General features: G+C 24.8%; 7 protein-coding genes across 7 annotated transcripts; 2 read left to right on the plus strand and 5 right to left on the minus strand.

Annotated features, from left to right (window-relative positions):
- Positions 1 to 471: 471 nt before the first annotated feature.
- On the plus strand, positions 472 to 5,868 carry DICPUDRAFT_98942 (uncharacterized protein; the record flags this gene model as incomplete). The annotated part of the gene is made up of 3 exons (XM_003291169.1): positions 472 to 477; positions 657 to 5,259; positions 5,322 to 5,868. 3 exons carry the CDS (start codon positions 472 to 474, stop codon positions 5,843 to 5,845), a joined length of 5,133 nt encoding a protein of 1,710 aa, XP_003291217.1. The 3' UTR covers positions 5,846 to 5,868.
- A 74-nt stretch (positions 5,869 to 5,942) lies between these two features.
- Positions 5,943 to 6,764, minus strand: DICPUDRAFT_20816 (uncharacterized protein; the record flags this gene model as incomplete). The annotated part of the gene is made up of 2 exons (XM_003291175.1): positions 5,943 to 6,412; positions 6,470 to 6,764. Coding segments are annotated over 2 exons (765 nt in total), but the record flags the coding sequence as incomplete, so codon positions are not given.
- A 252-nt stretch (positions 6,765 to 7,016) lies between these two features.
- On the minus strand, positions 7,017 to 8,848 carry DICPUDRAFT_155806 (uncharacterized protein; the record flags this gene model as incomplete). The annotated part of the gene is made up of 4 exons (XM_003291176.1): positions 7,017 to 7,499; positions 7,563 to 7,948; positions 8,028 to 8,381; positions 8,464 to 8,848. The coding sequence occupies 4 exons, from the start codon at positions 8,846 to 8,848 to the stop codon at positions 7,017 to 7,019; spliced, it is 1,608 nt and encodes a 535-aa protein (XP_003291224.1).
- Positions 8,849 to 9,194: 346 nt separating this feature from the next.
- DICPUDRAFT_155807 (uncharacterized protein) lies at positions 9,195 to 10,575 on the minus strand (the record flags this gene model as incomplete). Its single annotated transcript, XM_003291177.1, has 2 exons — positions 9,195 to 10,184; positions 10,315 to 10,575. 2 exons carry the CDS (start codon positions 10,573 to 10,575, stop codon positions 9,195 to 9,197), a joined length of 1,251 nt encoding a protein of 416 aa, XP_003291225.1.
- Positions 10,576 to 11,017: 442 nt separating this feature from the next.
- Positions 11,018 to 11,728, plus strand: DICPUDRAFT_92639 (uncharacterized protein). Its single transcript, XM_003291170.1, has 2 exons — positions 11,018 to 11,182; positions 11,274 to 11,728. The coding sequence occupies exons 1-2, from the start codon at positions 11,071 to 11,073 to the stop codon at positions 11,645 to 11,647; spliced, it is 486 nt and encodes a 161-aa protein (XP_003291218.1). The 5' UTR covers positions 11,018 to 11,070; the 3' UTR covers positions 11,648 to 11,728.
- Positions 11,729 to 11,801: 73 nt separating this feature from the next.
- On the minus strand, positions 11,802 to 16,141 carry DICPUDRAFT_155809 (uncharacterized protein; the record flags this gene model as incomplete). Its single annotated transcript, XM_003291178.1, has 3 exons — positions 11,802 to 12,401; positions 12,790 to 15,167; positions 15,430 to 16,141. The coding sequence occupies 3 exons, from the start codon at positions 16,139 to 16,141 to the stop codon at positions 11,802 to 11,804; spliced, it is 3,690 nt and encodes a 1,229-aa protein (XP_003291226.1).
- A 171-nt stretch (positions 16,142 to 16,312) lies between these two features.
- DICPUDRAFT_95323 (uncharacterized protein) lies at positions 16,313 to 18,900 on the minus strand. The gene has a single exon (XM_003291179.1). The coding sequence runs from the start codon at positions 18,334 to 18,336 to the stop codon at positions 16,525 to 16,527; it is 1,812 nt and encodes a 603-aa protein (XP_003291227.1). The 5' UTR covers positions 18,337 to 18,900; the 3' UTR covers positions 16,313 to 16,524.
- Between the last annotated feature and the right edge of the window lie 1,748 nt (positions 18,901 to 20,648).

Below are 20,648 nucleotides of genomic sequence, written 5' to 3' on the forward strand. Positions count from 1 at the left end.
TAAAATATCAAAATAATTGTTGTCATTATGTTCACACTTTTATTATAATTGTTTTATATTGTATTTAAATAAAAAAAAAAAAAAGGTTGTGGTTAATTAAAACCAAAAAGCTATGTTTGGAAGAGTTTTGCTCAAATTACACATTATTATAGATTTATATTAAATAATTGTAATCATAAAAAAAAAAAAAAAAAATAAAATCTCAGCGAACCAATATTTTATAATTTTTTTTTTTTTAAAAATTTTTTTATAATTTTTATTTTTATTTTTTTATTTTTTTATTTTAATTTTTTTTTTATTTTTAATTTAAAAAAAATCAATTATTAAAAACAGTACATTTAATACCATCTTTTATCTTTTTCAACCTTTTTTTTTTTTTTTTTTTTTTTTTTTTCTTTTATTTTATTGTTGTTTAATATATAACTCCATAATGTTTTTAAATAATACAAAATTTGACAATATATACATATAATGAATGTAAGAATTTATTATTTATTTATTTCTTTGTTTTTTTTTTTTTTTTTTTTTTCATTTAATTATATTCTTTGTTGTTGTTTATGTTTATTCTAAGATTAATAGATTTCATTTAATCATTTTTTTTTACATTTATTTTTTTATACTATATTAACATATTGACACTTTTTATTTGTATTTAGAATAAAAAAAATTCAAAATCAATGCCTGTTGAAAAACAGCAAAATAATAGTAACAATAGCAATAGCAATAGTATTGATGAGGAGATAGCCTACGAACAAACATTGGGAACTTTATCACAAACAACAGCAAATGCTATAGATTCACTTGTAACAGATATTTTAAAAAATTATTCATCAACACCACAATCTTCATCTTCATCACTATCATCATCAACATCATCATTTTCAAGTATAATGTCAGGTTCACCTTCATCAAACCCAACTTCAATGAATAATATCAACAATAATAATAATAATAATAATAATAATAATAATAATAATAATAATAATAATAATAATAATAATAATAATAATAATAATAACAATAATATAAAGAAAATACCAATTGTACCATCTATAAATACATCACAGCTTTTATCAAACTACACAAATAATAATAATATATCATACGAGGTATCGTCTCAGCTGATGACACCCAAAACACCAAAAATAAATAATTTATCAAATATTGTAAACAATAATAATAATGTAAATAATAGTAATAACCCTTTATCTCCAATAACACCAAGATCACCATCATTGACACATCTTTCACATCATCTTCATAACATACCATTGTCACCAAGGACAACATTAGTAAAGCAACATATACATAACATGCCGCCATTAGCAATACCCCCTCAATCATTTCAATTATCATCAAATGACGACAAAGATGACGAAGAGGAAGAGGAAGATAACGACGAAGAGGTGTTGGACGTAATTAACGAGGAGGATGAAGAAGAGTATATTGATTCATTAGAAGAGGATGTTGTGGAAGAGGATGAATTATTGGATGATTCTAATTCTCTTAACTCTAAAATTCAAGAAAATAATATAAATAATATACCCTCCATATCATTAAATATTAATAATACTGTAGATACAAATGTAAACAATATAAATAGTAACAATACAAATATAAATAATAATAGTCAAGTTAAAAATAAAATTAGTATTTCGCAATCAAATTTAGGTGGTAATATTCCTTTAACACCCAAAAAAGGTTTTTCTTTACAATTATCATTATTAAATAGTAGTAATAATAATAATAATAATAATAGTGGCAATAATAATAATAATAATATAAATGGTAATACCTTGATATCACCAAGAATTACCACTCATGTTCCAGCACACACTCTAGCCAGTCAAAATGTTATGAGTATTGTATCACCAAGAAGAAATCAATCAACTAGTAATGTGCACTCTTTAGTTCCTGGTTGGTCAAGTAAAAGTATTGAATTTTTACATAACGATATTAAAAAAACTAAAAAATCAAATCAACTTGATAGTCAACAAGAAAAAGATGACTCTGTTCAATTGGGTAATGATGAGCAGGTTCAATCACAACCATCTCAATCACACCAAAAAATAATAAATGTTGATCAAAATATTGAACAACAAAAAATGAATAAAAAAAATAAAACACCAACATTAAAACTAACAAATTTACAATCATCAAGCACTGGTGCATTACCTTCACCACATGAACAACAACAACAACAACAACAACAGCAACAACAACCATCAGATAAACAGCTTTATAAAACAACTAAGCATCCATTAACCAGAGTATCATCTGCTCCAACAATAAGGTTTGGTCAAAGTCCACAAAATAATAGTCCACAAAATAAATATGGTGTTCCAAAGATTTCAATTAAAACCCATCAGGATGTTACAGAAAAGCCTTTATCATCGCCTAGACTTCAAAGTCAAGTAACATTTAATTTAAATAGTACAAGTACAAATACAAATAATAATACAAATATAAATACAAATAATAATAATATTAATAATAGTAATAATAACAACGGTAGTAATAGTAATAGTCTCAATAGTAATAGTAATAATGACGAAAACGATATTGATTCAAAGTTTAAAAACTTAGATCCAACAAAAAAGAAATTTTTATTAGAGCTAATATCATCAGATGATGTCTACCAACAAATAGTTCAACAAACTCATATTCATTCACAGCTTCAAACACAATCACCACAAACCCCATTACACAATCCAGCAAAGAAAAATGATTTTTATGAAATTCCAACACAATCACCTCAGAGAATTGATCCTTTGGATTTTTCATTTTTAGAAAAGAAAAGACCATCATCTATAAGGAAAAGAACCAATGAGCAACACCAACAATTACCACCATCACCATCACTTACACCAAGAGCTGTATTAATGACACCAGTGATAAATCCTCAATTAAATATTGTAAATTCAAATTCTACAAACACTAATAACAGTAATAATAATACAAATAATAATACAAATAATAATACAAATGTACCAATTAAACCAAAGTTTTCATTAAATCTTGACCAACTAAGTACAATTAATAGTTTAAATAATAGTTCAAACAATATGTCAGGTTCATCTACTTCACGTTTACCATCATCAAATAGAAAGAATTCATTATCATCCATTGTAAACCCAGCATCAACTTCAATTTTTCCAGCTGCATCAAGTTTGGTTTCACCAAGAAGATTTTCAAGTCCATTCCCATTGGCCCATTTAACACAACCAATTCCTTCTGCAGAGCTAAATGAAAGACCTATGAGTTTTAATGAAAACCAAGAGAACAACAATAAGGAGATCGAAGAAAATAATCAAAACAATGGTTATATTAATCAAAAAAATAGTTATAGTTCAAATCAAATTTCATCACCAAATTTGCATCTTCATACATTCGACTTGCAGCACCTTTCACTTCATTCCCCAGAAAAGAATTTATCTTCAAGATCATCATCAGGTAGCAAACAAACTCCAACAGGTAATAATCAAATTGACCAAACACCAATCTTATATATAAACCCACCAAGTTTAAGGGTAATTACAATTTTTATTTATAGTACATGGGGTGATCAAAAATATGTGGGTTTGTCTGGTATTGATATTTTTGATGGCAATGGGAATTATGTTAAATTAAAAGATACAAAACAACAAATTAAAGCATTTCCAAGTGATTTAAATGAATATTCAAATGATCCTAGAACAATAGATAAAATTATGGATGGCCATCCAAGAACATGTGATGATAACCATCTTTGGTTAGCTCCTTTTTCTCATAGCCAACCAAATACAATTACAATCACACTGGATTCAAAGATTACTTTGTCTTTAATTAGAATTTGGAATTATAATAAATCTAGAATACATTCCTCGAGCGGTGCAAAAGATATAGAAATTAAAATCGATAATAGCCTTACTATATTTAGGGGTTCAATCAAGAAAGCACCAGGTTTGCTACAGGGTTGTGAACAATATTGTGAATATATTGTCTTTACAAATAAGGAAGAAATCTTAAGCAAAATTGAAGAAAACGATCCATTTTCACCTTCAGGTTTGTTTCAAGATGGTTTATTACCTCATAATGATCACATAAATAATAATAATAGTGAGGAGTTTAGAAAAATTCAAGAGGAAGCTATGACAGTATTATATAATGATTATAAAAGCAACCAATATGGCCATCACCAACAACAGTATTCACCTCAAACACAACCATCACAATCTATACCAGTACACTCAATTTCAATTCAACAACCTTTACCATCACCATCACCATCACCACCACAATCATCATTATATCATCACCATCACCACTATAGAGATGAAGAGGTACCAAAAGAAAATAGAGAGTTTTTAAGAACACCAGTATCCCCAATTAAACCATCATCACCAATTCCATCGGTGTTTTCAATTAAACCATCGTCACCAATCCCATCATCGTTGCTCATTAAACCATCATCTCCACTTTCGTCTAGGTCAACAGATTTTGAAACATCACCATCATCTATATATTCATCTAGCGATTTTTGTTCACCAGTTCATTATCCAAAAGGTAGAAAGTTAAAATTTTCCTTTTTAAGTACTTGGGGTGATCGTTTCTATATGGGTTTAACATCAATAATGATTTTCGATAACGAATACAAACAAATTCCACTTACAGTCTTAAATATTACAGCACACCCAAAAGATATTAATGATGTTCCAGGCCATAGCGGAGATTATAGAACTTTAGACAAATTAATAGATGGTCATAATATTACAACCAATGATAAGCATATGTGGCTAATTCCATTTTATCCATCAAAAGAACATACATTAACAATAGATTTAGGTGTTCCCATGTCAATATCGTGTATCAGGGTTTGGAATTATAATAAGAGTGTCGAGGATAGTTCCAGAGGTGCCAAAAAAGTCAACATATATTTAGATGGAAATTCATTATGTGGAGGAAATAATAATTGTTTTATATTTAGGAAAGCTCCGGGTAATTCTATTTTCGATTTTGGTCAAACTATCTCATTGTATAATTGGAATAAACAAAATGTATCTCCACCCTCAACATCATCATCCGTAGAACAACCACTTACATCAAGCAAAACTAATATTAGTAGCATTGTTCCACAGCCACGATCTTTAGATAACTATCCAAGCGGTTTTACATTAAAGGTTTTAATAATCTCAAATCATGGCGATAAAAATTTAGTTGGTTTAAATGCAATAGAATTTTATGATCAAAATGATAATTTAATAAAATCAAGCAAAAGTAGTAAGTCATTATAAATTAAATATATTGTTTTGTATCAATTAATACTAATTTTAAAATTTTAGATATTTTAACAAATGATACAAAATATTCGTTTAGGGTTGTTGAAAATGGATTAACACATCTAGAGAATCAAGGAATATTAATACCATTTTATTCAGTTAGTTTTGGATCACTCCATCAACACTTACCACATAATACTCAGCTATGTCAACAATTCCCACAATATCCCTCACCAAATAAAAATAGTAACAATAGAGCAGAGCCACCATCATTTTCAAAAGAGAATAATGTTATATATTTTTATTTCAATTCACCTATTATAATTAGTAAGATAAAAATTTGGAATTATTATAAAGTTCCTGCTCAAGCTATAAAAGATTTCGCTGTTTACTTGGATGATTTGTTAATTAGCCAAGGTGTTCTTCAAAAGCCAACTCAAGAAAATCAAAATAATCATTATATCAAACCTCAAACTTTTACACTTAATAGTTCGGAGGTAGATTTTGTACAAAATGAAAACAATATAAGTAGCCCAACTTCCGATCAAACAATTAATTTTATTTTTAATAATGAATTTAAAAAATAAATAATTGTATTATAATTATAAATAAAAAAAAATAAAAAAAAAAAAAAAGAAAAAATATTTTATATATTTTATTTTTATTTTTAGATTTTTAGATTTTTAATTTTTTACCCCAACAGCTTGTGCTTATTGTAAAGTCTATATTTTGAACATAATGTAACCATCCGTTAGGAATAAATAATGATTCACCCGAATTTAAAATTGTATAATAAATATTATTTACACTTTCAAACCCCGGATGGTTTTCCACGGGAACCCCATCATTTTCATTGTTAAACGATATTTCAATAGTTTTTAATTTTTCATAGTTTAATAAAGATTCTTCCGATGGTGAAATCATAATAATGTATTTTGAACCATTTATAACTGTAACCAAATTATCTGCAGTATCTATGTGAAGTTGGGTTATTGAATTTTTTATACCGATGAATGTTCTTTTAATAACTGTATCATGAATTTCTTTATTAAATAGCAATTCACCCTTGGTATCATTAAAAAAATCTTGATTTATTTTTTCATCTTTAAAATCATACATTTCATAATTTCTTAAATAGGGAATATCTTTTTTTTCTATTTTATCTGATGATAAAAAAATAATAAATGTTATTATAAGTTTATTTGTTTTACTGTTTTGAATTAATTTACCTTTTGAGTTATTATTTTTTAATTTTTCATTTAATAAAAAATATTCATTGAATTTCATTTTTATCAAATCTTTATTATACCCAATGAATGAACATTTATTTACATCTACCTCTTCATTTCCTATTATACTGCATAAATATTCAGGTGTCCATTTTTTTAAAGCATCCCAATTCCCATCTTTTGCCAATTTGTTAAAAACTACAGGTTTTCTTTTATTTAAATATTGATTATAAAATAAATCACTTTCTATTTTACTTGAATTATTTCTTTCAATTTCTTTGATTTTATTTTTATTATTTATCATGATTATTTAGTTTAGTATCCTCAATTTATTAAATTCAGTTTTTTTTTATAAAATATTTATATTAAATTTTTTTTAAAAAATTTCTTTTTTTTTCAATTAAAAAAATTAAAGGAATTGAAAAAATTTAGTTTTTATAAAAAGAAAGTTTAAAGAATTTTAGTTAATTTTCAAAATAAAAAAAATTTTAATTCTAAAAAATTGTACATTATAATTAATTTATTTAGATTATTTTTGAACAGTAACCTTTATATATTTGTTATTTAAATTGTGTACCAATAAAGCGATGCTTGGGACTACAATATATCTAGCATGTTTCCATCCCATTAATAAAATGAAATAGGTTAAAATGGGTGAGGCTTGTTTCATTACATAAAGTGAGTTTGGAGTAAATAAAAAATCTTGTTTAAAGCCTGATGACTCTTCGCTACTATTAACAATTTCTTTTGATTCTTTATTTTTTGTAATTTCTTTATTATCCTCTGATTTTGGATCTTCATCTTTTTGATCAACCAATAATACTGCAGATTGTTGTAATTGTTCCTTGCATCTGTCAAACTCTTCAAGAGTTTTTGGTCCCAATGAAAATCCTTTCTTTAATCTGTCATCGATGATATTTGGGTGGAAATCTGGATAGAGTAATAATGTCGATACGGTTGATGCTAAAAATACCATTACCCCTCCATATAAACCTTTGGTTCTCCAATAAATCTAAAAAAATTAAAATTAATACATATTTAACTTTTGATTGAATGAAATTTATAATATACTTACTGGATCTCTGCTATGTCTTCTCCATCTTAGGCAACAATATAAATAAGTGAATGGTACCATCAATAAATTAATAGCACCATGCATTTTATGACCAATATTTAATTCTTCAAATTTAAAAGAGACATCACCTACTGGAGGAATTAATTCACCCTTTAAAACATTTAAAAAGTACTCGGCATGGTTTGAAATTAAGATATCTTGTGATTTGTGGAGCTGAGAAAGCATACCTTTAAGTTTAAGTAGCATTGGATAAACATCTCTATTTACAAATAATATTTTAATTGTTGCAATTGCTACTCTTTGAAATTCTAAATTATCAGAATAAGCTAAAGTTTGCAAACAATATAATAATTCATTTGAGGCTAAAACTTGAACTTGATTGTTTTCTTTTATGAATAAAAATATATTAAAAAAATTAATACTATAATAATTAAATCTATTGAATATTAATGTTGTTATATTTACTTGATAATAATAATCTTAGCCAAACCCCCGAAGCAGCATCAGAATTCATACCATTTGATAAAATAATTCTTGCTAATGCTTGGCATGCACCCCTTTTGACCGCTTCATCACCAAATACCTCATAATGATATGTATTAAAAAATTTATCTAGTGTCTTTATTGCTGTCAATTGTACAATTGGATCTGGATCATTTAATGATTTAACTAAAACTTCAACAACACCAAGGTGAAAAAGTTTTTCGATACAATATACAAGCGATGCTCTGGAGGCTATAGATCCTAATGCTGTATTTCTTTCTAATGCATCATCGCTATTTAAAATTGTTCTAACTTCATCTAAAATATCCTCTGTAGCTAAAAGATTATTATAAAATGGTTAGAATAAACTTTTAAATTTAAATTTCTATTAACAAACTTTAGTTAAATTTTTACCTACCAAAATATATATAGCCTTGATAAAAATTATAAATTAAGCCAGCAGTAACAATAAGTGATACAACATAAAAGAATTTTGGATCTTTACTAAACTCATCTCTATCATGAAATACATGTTCTTCAAAATTTTCTTCTTTTTTATTTTTATCATTGTCGTTGGTTATATTATTATTACTATTATTACTATTATTATTGTTATTATTGTTAATGTTGCCAGAGTAAAATCTTTTTAAAGTATTATTGTTATTTTGCGAAGCAATGAATAAATTACTATTGGTTTTGTTTTTAGATATTATAAATGTTGTTGATTTGAATGGTGTTGATTTTAATTTTGGTTTAAGTAATAGGGATACCCTATTTTTGGATAATCTAATCAATGGAATCATATTTAATAGATTTTAAATAAATATAAATATATATGATTTAAAACAAATATGTAAAATGAAATGAAATGAAAAAAAAAAAAAAACACACAAAAAAACAATTAAAAAAAAAAATTTTTGAAAAAATTAATTTTAAAAAAAAGAAAATATTATTTGAAAAAATTAATTTTTTAAATTAAATATTGAAGTTGTAATATTATATGAAAACTCTTTATTAGGTTTGAAATAATGCGTATGCCAATAAAGTGGCGCTGTTCTATTTTAAACAACAACAACAAAATTAGATATATACCATTTTTTTTGATAAAAAAAGAATTTTTTTGTTTTTTTTTTTTTTTTTTTTTTTTTTTTATAATAATACTAAACCAATTTCTGATGGTTTTTTAGTTGGGGTTGAGTAATTGTATAAGTAATATTGTAAGTCACCATCACCCATGGCAAATTTCAAATCGTTGAAGAAATTCTTGTTTTCAAAGATATCTAAACAATTGTATACATCATAGTTATCCTTTTTGGCGGCAATGAGGGCATCACTTACCAACTCGGTAATTGAAATGGTGGTAGCAACATTATAGAAGGAGAAAGCGGCTTTTAATGTTTTATATTTTTCGTTACCAATGACAGATGATGGAAGATTATAGAAAGAGAAAACATCGGTAACTTTTTTAGATTCTGGGTCAACTTTGACATAACAAGAGACAACATCTTGAATTGGTTTGAACCAATGCCAAACATCCTCGTCAGAGGAAAAGATTGGGGCTACTTTATAATTGCTGAGATAATTAACTAAAAGTTCTCTAAATGATGGAACATCTGATTCTTCTAATGGACGGAAATCGTATTTCATTTTATCATCAACACGATACATTTTGATCATTGATGCCATAGTCATCTTTGGTGGGATGTGTGAGAAATTGATTTCGACCAACTTCTTTGGGTTGAGTGATCTATGATAATATCTACAAATTGAGACTGGTTTTGGAATAACAATACCAGCGGTGTAGGCTGCTTGCCAAATATTTCTTAAGTTTACTCTTCTTGTAACCTCTTTAATAAGGACTGGTGCTAAACGTTTTTCTCTTAATCTCTTGTGAACACATAAAAAGTTAATTTCGACCATTTCAATTGGTTTGCTATCGACGCTAATAGTTGCTGGAATACCTGAAATAAATCCAACCAATTTCTTTGATGCTTTAACTCTAACACCAATATGCCATTCTTTTAAAAATCCTGGTGGTTGTAATGCCCATCTTAAGAAATGTGTTGAATAATCGAATCTAAACATATTATCATCATCTTCTACATAATTTTCATTAAGTAAAGTATAAAGATCTTTTAACTATATATTTTTGAATGTTTTTTTTTGTTTTTTTTATTTGTTTTTGTTTGTTTTAAATAAATAAAATGATAACTATAGTTAGTATATAAAGCCAACTCTATGAATGAACATTTTAAAATCAAATAAATACCTCTTCAGAGTTGTTAACATCAACTTCGACCCATTCAAAGGCATCTGGTAAAGCCAAAGGTTCTTTTCTGACATCATCTAATGTTTTATTTTCTATTGGACCTGATTCGACTACATTATCACTGATTTTTGGAACTGGTTGTGTATCCCAAAAATCATGTGAATCTCTTTTTTTCTCTTCTTTTGGTGCTTGTTTTGAAGCATTTTTGAACAATTCCAAAATCTTTTTTGATTGTTCTAATTGTTTTTTATCATCTGACATTGTGACGTGCTATGTTGGAGATTCCAAACGATTGGTTCCTCTTCCAAATTTATAAATTATTTAAATAAATTTCAAAAAAAAAATAAAAAATAAAAAATTTTAAAAAAAAAAATTAAAAAAAAAAAAAAAAAAAAATATAAAAATTTTCAAAAAAAATTAAAAATATCAACTTAATTTTTTTATTTTTTTTTTTTATTATTATTTTTTTTATTTTCTTCTTCTGTAACTATTTATATTAATTTTTATTTTGCTTTCAAAAATTTTTTACTAATTATTCTTAGTATTTATCTCTTTATCTCTAAATTTTAAAATTAAAAAATTTAAAAATTAAAAAATAAAATAAAAAATTTCAAAATTAAAAAAAAATAAAAAAAAAAAAAGTTTTTGGTTTTTTATTTAAAGTTTATGTTGGTGTAAAACGATTATTAAAAAAAATAGAAAAAAAAACAGCACTATTAAATTTCAATAAAACTAAACAACTTTGTAATATACACTATGGAAATTGAAAGAGGCTCATTCACTCCAATTGAAAAATTACCACTATATTTTAAAGGCTCAGTAATAACAGGTTTTGGCAGAGGAAGTAAACAATTAGGAATTCCAACAGGTATGTAATAATGAAATAAATAAATAGATTGTAAGCACAATTATAAAAACTAGAGTTTTCTAATATAATTTAAACTTTTATATTTTTTTAGCAAATTTACCAGTTGAAGAGTTAGAAGAGGAATTAAAAGATATACCTATAGGAGTTTATTATGGATGGGCAAATGTTGAAGGATTAGAAAATGATAATGTATATCCTATGGCAATGAGTATTGGATGGAACCCTTTTTATAAAAATACTAAAAAGACAATCGAAATTCATTTAATTCATCATTTTGAAAGAGATTTTTACGGCGCAGAGCTTAGAGCAATTGGCTTAGGTTTTATTAGACCAATGTGTGATTTCAAAACATTAGAAGAATTGGTTAAAGCAATTAATGACGATATAGAATACGGAAAAAAATGTTTAGAAAAACCAGAGTTCAAAAAAATAAAGCAAGATCCTTTTTTTATTAATAAACAATGAAGATAAACATTAAATAAAATATATAATATTTAATATATGTATATAAATATATATAATATTTAAATAAATAATACGTATATTAAAAACAAAATTTATATGTATATACACAGTATACTATTACTGTTACAATTTCTATTTTTTTATTTTTTAAAAACTAATGTAATGTGGTTGTGGGGGTAGGAGCTTTTTCTAAAAATGGTGGAATGTAATTGCTGTTGGTTTTACTGCCGCTATTAGAATTGGTGTTTGTTCTTTCATTATTTTGTTTATTCTTCTTCATTAAGCCTATTAACTCTTTAATGTCCATTTTAATTGTTTTTTGAATTTCTTCGTCATTGCTATTCTCATCATAGCCATACTCCTCACCTATTCTTTCATATTCGCTTGAAAAGTCAATAGTGTTTTCTGAAAGCTCTTCAATAAATCTGGTTGCTTTTTCATTTTCTATTGGAGCTTTATTGATTGGTAAAGTATTTTTTGAACTGTTATTACCATTATTGACGATATCAACTAATTTACTAATTTTACATTTTGAAATTATTAAATCTGCCAAGTTGTTGTTGTTAAAAGTTGTATTTATGTTATTATCTTTTAATAATTGTGCGTATTTTTTAAATTGTTTTTTTAATTCAATAAAATTTATAATTATTCCATTTCTATGTTCTTGTTGGCTCGAATTGTTATTATTAATAATATATGATTTTTCAAAAATATCATTAATAACTTCTAAATGATACAATAATTTAGTTGTAAACTTTTTAATTAAATCTAAGAAAACTCTGGATATCATAATGTTTTATTTTATAATAAAAAAAAATTGTTAATATTTAAATAATTAAAATGTGGTAAAAAAAAGCCACTTACATTTCCAGATCGCTATCAAACAAATTATTATATTCAATTGAATTATAAATTAATGTAATGGTGTTGTCGATTAAGTGGTAAAGGAAACTTGAATGATTGAAATTGGATTCATTGGTCTTTTGAACATCTATGTTAAAGATATCAATAAATTCAATTTCTGTTAATAAAAATAAATTACATTGTAAAAACATTCTGGATAACTAATAAAAAATAAAAATAAAAAATTAGTAATTGACAGGGGGTATAAATAATTAGTAGCTTAATGGTATTTTACTTACATCATTTATATGGTCTGAATTTAAAAATTTATATTTGTCATCCTCTATAAATTTAATTTTTATATTTTTGTTATTAATACTCTCATTGAAACTATTAATATATTGATTTACTAAATTTGAAAAACTATTTTGAAAATTTGTAATAATATTTAAAAGCTCTGCTGGTTTTCCATCATAAATGATTTGAATAAAACTAAAAAATATATTGTTGATTAAGGAGAATGAATTATTTGACGATGTTGATAACTCTACACTTTTGAATAACTTATTTTCAATTGGTAAAAGTAAAGTTTGAACCAGTCCAATATTATTTGATGGGAATAAAGTTGATAACATTTGATAGTATAATTCAGACATACCAAATCTTGATAAATCGCAATATCTTCTAATCGAGCATATAATATCTAATAAAAAGTATGCTAAATAGCCATCTTCGATACTGTAGAACCAATTAGTTAATGATTGTAAAATTTCTTGATAATTATTTGACTGCTCTATATTTAAAACTGAGGCAAAATCTTCTAAAATGAATAAATATGCTTCTTTATTTGAATTGTTTGCTAATGCTTGGTAAATTCTAATGAGTTGTAAACCATATGCCATAATGTTCTCATAGTAATGCCAATGATCTACAGTCTTGTTAATGGGTCTTCCAGTTGATGCAACATTAGAGATATCTTTTCTACACTTTAAAACCAATGGATGGATTTCCTTATATAAGAACCCGACTAACCAACGAATAAAATTCATTTCCAAGCTCTGCTTTAATCCATTCTTTATTGATAAATTTGAATTTGAAACCAATGACTCTAATACCAACTCGTTACTGACATAAAGTCCATCGCCATTTGTATTGTTGAGGTCCCAGCCACTGTTATTTGAATGAATTAAAACTCTACATGAAATTTGAATTAAAAATAAAAATAAGCTTTGGGCAGCTTCTAATGTGAACAAATCTACAGAAAGGGACTTTAATGCAACCAAAAAAGTCTTTATTGATAGTGTCGATAAGGCCTCTTCTAATGATGGGTAACTATAGTTTGCTGTTGATGTATAAATATTGAAATGCTCTTCCATTCTTTGCTTCATAGTATTTGCCAATGTTTGAATATAAAATAATTGAGGTAATAAATGATTTAAATCACTAAAGTTTGAAATTAATGAACCAATTTTAACTGCCCAATATAACTTGTTAATATCACCCTCTAAAACCAAAAGTTTTTCTTTTTGTTTCTTTTCTTGCTCTTCTTTAAATCTATTTGGGTCCATAAGATCTTCTTCTTTAAGTGGGGCGCTTCTATCATCCTTTTTAACATCTTCGTTTTCGCCAATACCAAATGATGACAATTTCAATGAGTGTGGATTATCGAAAATTGATTTAATATAAAATGGTAAGTGATTAATACCAATTCTACCAATGATTAATAAAAAACACTTTATTGCCAATGATATATTTGGCCAATTGTTGTGGGTAATATGTGATACATCAAACAATACACTATTTCTATTAACCAAATTATTTTGAAAGATTTTAAATGATAATACTATTGGTACTAAATATGTTTTAAATATTTTTTCTAATATTGTAATATTAATTGAACTATAATTTGTTATTAAGAAATCAATGAAAAAATAATTTTCATTAAAACCACCATTACTACTATCATTATTATTATTATTACTATTGAATAAACTGGTTGAATATTTAAGAAGATCTTCTGATTTAATAAACTGACTATCTGGTTTAAAGAAATTTGATAACACTATTAAACTATGTATACGATAACTTATATTATTACTAAATAATAAAGGAGATGCTCTTTCTACAATAGCATTAGCCTCTTTTTCTTGTAACAATGGCTTTACCATTAAACATATTGAATGAACTACATATGGATGGAAATTTTGGAAACTTGTGGAGTAATCCATTGGCATTAAGATGATATCCATAAAACAATTGAATAATTGCTTCTCTTTAATTTCATTACCAAACGATAATAACAAATCCATTAAAACTCCAACGGCCAAACTTGTATTGAAAGGTACGTTGTTTATACTACTATTATTGTTGATATTATCTTTTTTATTATTGTTATTATTTATTATATTTGTTGGTAATTGTGATAATAAAATATTTAATAATTGAATTGGTGATGACTTAAATAAAACGATTGAAATGGATGATAACCATTTTTTAATTGATAATATATCATTATCCTTTGATTTGATTTTATTAGCATCCAAAGTTATTGAAGAGGTTGATAATGATTTTAACTTATTAAAAAATTCGAATATTGTAAATGATACAGTTGATAAGGAAATTGTTTGAAAACCTATATTAGATGATAAATTATTAAAGTCAAATACTTTTTTGGCCACTAAAAAAAACAAAACATCAATTGTTAAAGTTTTAAAATCAATTGTTTTGTCGATACTATGAAGCTGATGTTGATTCTCTAAAAGATAATTAATTAATTTGAATATAAACTCCAAGTGATAGTCATAGTGTTTCTTTAATTTCTTTATTAAACAAAGGTAATCATATAACACTAAAATAAAATGGCAATATAAATTTAAATAAAAATTAGTATAAAAGATGATATGACTACAACAAACATATTATTATAAACAGTTACTTACAAGATGGATTAAACTTTATTGACTCTTCAATAAACAAATCTATAAAATAGTGGACATTATTCTTTTCGTGTAACTGACTAAAAATTCTATTAACCAATACTACAATAATATCACTTTTCTTGCTCTTAAAATTTGATGTTTTAATAAGTAATTTAAATAAAATGATGTCATCTTTACTATTAACGATTGTAGTATTATTACTATTATTATCATTACTGTTTTTATTATTTATTGGTCTTGATAATGATTCGAATATAATTTGATTAATATGGCTATTAAAATGTGATGGAATCATTACATTTTTTAATGATAATGATATTGTATGAACCAAGGTTATATCGCTGTATAATAATACTCTAAATTGATCTAAAACTGCTTTAAATATTTCTGGTGTTGTTTTTATGCCAATATAGTCCCAGATGAAAGGAATTATAATTCTAGGGTTTTCATAATGCTTTAATAAGAAAAGAATATTCTCTATATTTGAATTTGATGGTATTATCTTTGTTTTCCAAAAGTCCAATATTTTATAAACATTATCATCACCACCATAATCTTGTTTATTTATAATTTTATTTATTAATGTTTCGATTTTTTCTTTTGTATTTTTATTATTATTATTTGATGAAGAAGTGGAGGGTGAAGGAGCCACTGAAATAGTGGTTTTTGTAGTACTAGATGCAGTAGTAACTATATTATTTTGTTCCTTCATATTATTTAAGACAATGTTATTTATATTTGGTATGTTATAAAAAGATATGGTACTAAATCCACAATGAAAAAAAAAATTATAAATTTAAAAAAAAAAAATTTAAATTTAAAAAAAATTAATTAAAAAAAAATTTAAAAAAAAAAAGAGCGAAACAAGAAAAGATGTGGATTAAGTTAAAATGAGGAAATGGAAGCACCATTTTTAAAATTAAAAAAAGTTATATATGTTTTATTTACAGGTTAAAAGAAAAAATTTTAAAAACGCATTTTTATATGAATTGGTGATTAAAAAAATTAAATATTGATGATTGATGTTATTATTTAAAGTACAAAAAACTAATTTTGGATTATAGGTTGTATATATTATTATTATTATTTTTATGATTAACTATAATCATTTGATGTTTTATCTTTAAAACCATTTTGTGGTATTAAAGTATGAGAATAAATATGAGAAGATAGTAATAAAGATGGATGACTTGATCTTCTTTGCGGAACGATGCAACCTCTTGATAAATTTGGTAAAAGAGGATGTGATTCTGATAATCTTGAGATACCACTACCAATGTTTAAAAAGTTTTTAGTATTTTGATTATTATTTCTGCTACTGGTAATAGTTTGAGTATTTGGTAAAAAGTCTACCGGGTATTTTTCATTATCTACAGAGTGACTAAAAGAGTAATCGGTATCAAAGATTGGAGAGCAATAAAGAAAAGATGAAATTTTACTATCACGGTTACTTTGAGATTTGAGTGACTTTGCTTCGTTGGCCCAAAAATCTTTGTTTGATAATGAGTTTGCTTTTCTTAGTTTAGTTGGTAAACCATTTTCATCATCCCAACAAGTGAGAAGAACAAATGATTTATAAATGTTTAATGGTCTACCAAGTGGTTGAATTTCATAACGATACACTTTTACAGTATCTAAAGTGGTAAAACATGTTTCACCCTCATATTGAATAGCTCTACGATGAATACGACCAATAAATGGCTTTGGACCACGCAATGTATATTTGGCCTCTTGATCGATTTGAAGGAATTGAATATATTTTTCGAAAATTACTTGAATATGTTTTTCATCTTCATAACCATACCAATATGGAATTTTAATTTCTTTAGCACTTGTACCATTGACTGACTTTCTAATAGCAATTAATACATTATTATCTTGCTCTTTTTCTCTTTGAATCTTTTCTTTATCGATAAATTCATCATCGCTGTCATAATCGAAATTTCTAGTATGTCTATAATTATAGAATTCATCGTCATCTTCTGAAGATGTGGCAACACCAGCACCATTTGAGACCATACAATTATTATTTTCTTTTCTTGGTGGAGTGATATTAATTGAATAAGAACCTGGTAAGAAGCTGTCATCAAAGTATGATTCTATATCTTTATCAGAGGATGAACCTTCTTGGCCACTGCTACTGTCGAAATCCTCTTCACTTTCGCTGTCGTAAGATGATGATGCAAAAAGGGTTGAAACACTTTTCTTTAATGAAAGGTTACTGTTGTCAAGCATCCATTCTTTTTGATATCTCTTTTTAATTTCTTCTTCGGATTCATCAACTAGAGATTCAGAATCGGAATCGGAATCAGACTCTTCTTCAGCCGATGATTTATCGGATGATTCATCGTCGGAAAGTATATCCTGTTCTTCCTCAGATGTTGGGGCGTCTTCATCTTGGAAATCAGAGGAATCATCGTCGGCTACATCTTCTTCTTCAGAATGATAGGATTTCTTTAAATATTGTTTTGAAAAATAATCGTTGTATCTATCTTTGTCATCTGATGATTCGTTGTCTGAAAAACCTTCACCTTCTGAATATGAATAATGTTGATCATCATTTTCATCATCATCATCGTCATCATCCTCATAATTGACATTATCTTCGTCGCTGGATGATTCTGAAGGTGATTCTGATGAAAATGAATTATTTAAACTGTTGGTTGGTGAATATTTAATAAAACCTGTAGTAGTATTAGTGTTATTTTGTTGTTGTTGTTGTTTTTCTTGTTGTTGTTTTTTATTTGAATTACTGCTACTACTACTGTTGCCACTACTATTTAATTGATTATTGCCATTAAATAAATTAGCACGACAACTGATATGATTATTTTCTAATGACAAAGATAAGCATTTGTCTGGTGACCCATGAAATCCATCATGAAATTGTGATGGTGTGAGCAACATCTTGGTGATTGAAATTGTGGTGGTTTATAAACGGTTTGTTCTGGTTTTGGTTGATGATTATGAATACTATCAAAAATTCTAGAGTCTGATTTTTCTTGCCAAATAAATTCTTCTTGTTGATTAAATGATAATGATTTTGAAACGCAATTATTAAATTTATTATTGTTGTTGTTAAGTAATTCTAATTCTTTTTGGTTTTCAAAGGCCATTATACTTGCTAAATGCAAAAAGATTGTGAAAATGTGATTTATAATTTAAATATGTGAATAAAGTTGGTGCTTATTAAAAAAAATAAAATAATAAAAACTTTTTTTTTTGAATATAAAAGTAGTTATTAAATTATTTTACTAAACTGTTGAGGTGAGTGATTGAAATGTAAATAAATAATGTTATAATTGAACTATTATTTATTTGTGTGTAGTGTATTGATGGAATTATTAAAGTGGTTTTTTTTTTTTTTGTTTTTGGTGATTTGCCTGTATTTGAGTATTAATTAAATTATTTAAAAATTTAACAATACTATATAAAAAAATTAATTTAAAACTTCTAAATAGGAAATAAAATATTAAAGAAAATAATTATATTAATAAATGTTTAGTGTTTTTTATTATTATTAGCTTATTAATTTATCAAATTAAAAAAATAATTTAATTTAATTTAATTTAATATAATATAATGTTTTTATTTTTTTTTAAAAAATTATTTTAGGTATAAATTTTATATGCACATATAAATATGTATATATGTTTTATTATATTTATAATATTGTCTATATGTGTGTGTTATAGTGTGCTAAATGAAAATAAACTATTTATATGTGTGAGTGTTGGGTGTTAAAAAAAAATTGTGTGAGAACCGTAAAAATTTAAATTTTATTTAAAAAAAACAATAATAAAACTGTAAAATATACACAAAAAAAACCCACACAACACACCCACCCAAAAAAAAATTTAAAAAAAAACACAACTCTCCAGCTTTATAGATGTTATAAAATCGCCGAAATTTTTTTTATGTGTTGAAAAATGTTTTGTTTTTTATAATATAGATACATTACAATGTTGTATGTGTAAATAGTTTTATTTCTTATTTTTTTATTATTATTTTTATTATTGAAATAAAAAAATTTTAAAATTTTATAAAAATTAAAATTATTTTTTTAAATTAAATTTGAATTTTTTTTTTTTCAAATTGTAATAACAGATTTGAAAAAAAAAAAAAACGAATACATAGAAAATATATTATTAAAATTATAAACTGATATTTTAAACATTATTATTATTACAAACTGAAAAATATGTACATCTCTAAAGGAGATATGCCATATATTTATTAAAAAAAATTAAAAACAAAAAAAAAAGTGGTGGTTTGAAGAAAAAAACAAATAGAAAGATTAATTGTGTGTTGAGGGAACGTAAGAATGAAAGAAAAAGGTTTTTTTTTGCTAAGGTGTTTTTTTTTTTTTTTTTGCTGATAAATAGTTCCCTTTGTATATTTATATGAATAAAATTGTTTTTTTTTTTTAATGCTGAGATCTCTAAGAAATGAAGGAAATCTTTGTGGTTTGTAATTTATAATACCCAAACAAACTTATTATTATTATTATCTGTTTTAAATTAATTACTCTTGTTGTTTTAATCTGCTGTATTTGATGTTTAAGTTTGAATTTATTATTTATTTATTTCTAATTTATTAATTTATTAATTATTTATTTAATACGAATTGTTTATTTTTGTTTATATATAAAATAATTAAGTTTTAGTTAATGTACAATTAATTATATATAAAAAAAGAAGAAAAAAGAATGAATTATATAATCCTGTTAATATAAAAAAATATAAAAAATTTAAAAAAATGATTTTTTAAAAAAAAAAAAAGAAAAAAATAATAAAAATAAAATTTAAAATAATTTAAAATAAAAAAAATTAAAAAAAAAAAAATTTGGTTTTTCTCAAAAATATTGGGTTTATCTGTGTGGATTACATATTCATTGAAAAAACTTAAAAGTAATGCCACACACTTAACTAAACTTTAATAATAATTTTATAATTATTTACTTAAAAAATTAATTTAAATTTTAAATTGGGTTTTTACAATATAATAATAATAATAGATTTTTTGATAAAATAATTATTATAAAATTACGTAAAAAAATTCAAATTTTGGCAAAAAAACATAAAATTTTAAAATGTCTTTCATTGAAAACAAATGATCACTTTGATATAAAGAGTATAATAAAATGTTTTTTGTGATATAAAAATGTGAATTAAAATTGGAGAGTGTGTGTTAAAATTGATCAATAATTTTTATTAGTT

Source organism: Dictyostelium purpureum (assembly GCF_000190715.1).
Source record: "Dictyostelium purpureum unplaced genomic scaffold DICPUscaffold_264, whole genome shotgun sequence".
NCBI lineage: Eukaryota > Evosea > Eumycetozoa > Dictyosteliales > Dictyosteliaceae > Dictyostelium > Dictyostelium purpureum.

Coding starts and splice junctions, on each gene's coding strand:
- DICPUDRAFT_95323 (XM_003291179.1), bottom strand. CDS start 18,336: ATGTTGCTCACACCATCACAATTTCATGATGGATTTCATGGGTCACCA.
- DICPUDRAFT_92639 (XM_003291170.1), top strand. CDS start 11,071: ATGGAAATTGAAAGAGGCTCATTCACTCCAATTGAAAAATTACCACTA. Junction 11,183..11,273: donor ACAATTAGGAATTCCAACAG/GTATGTAATAAT, acceptor ATATTTTTTTAG/CAAATTTACCAGTTGAAGAG.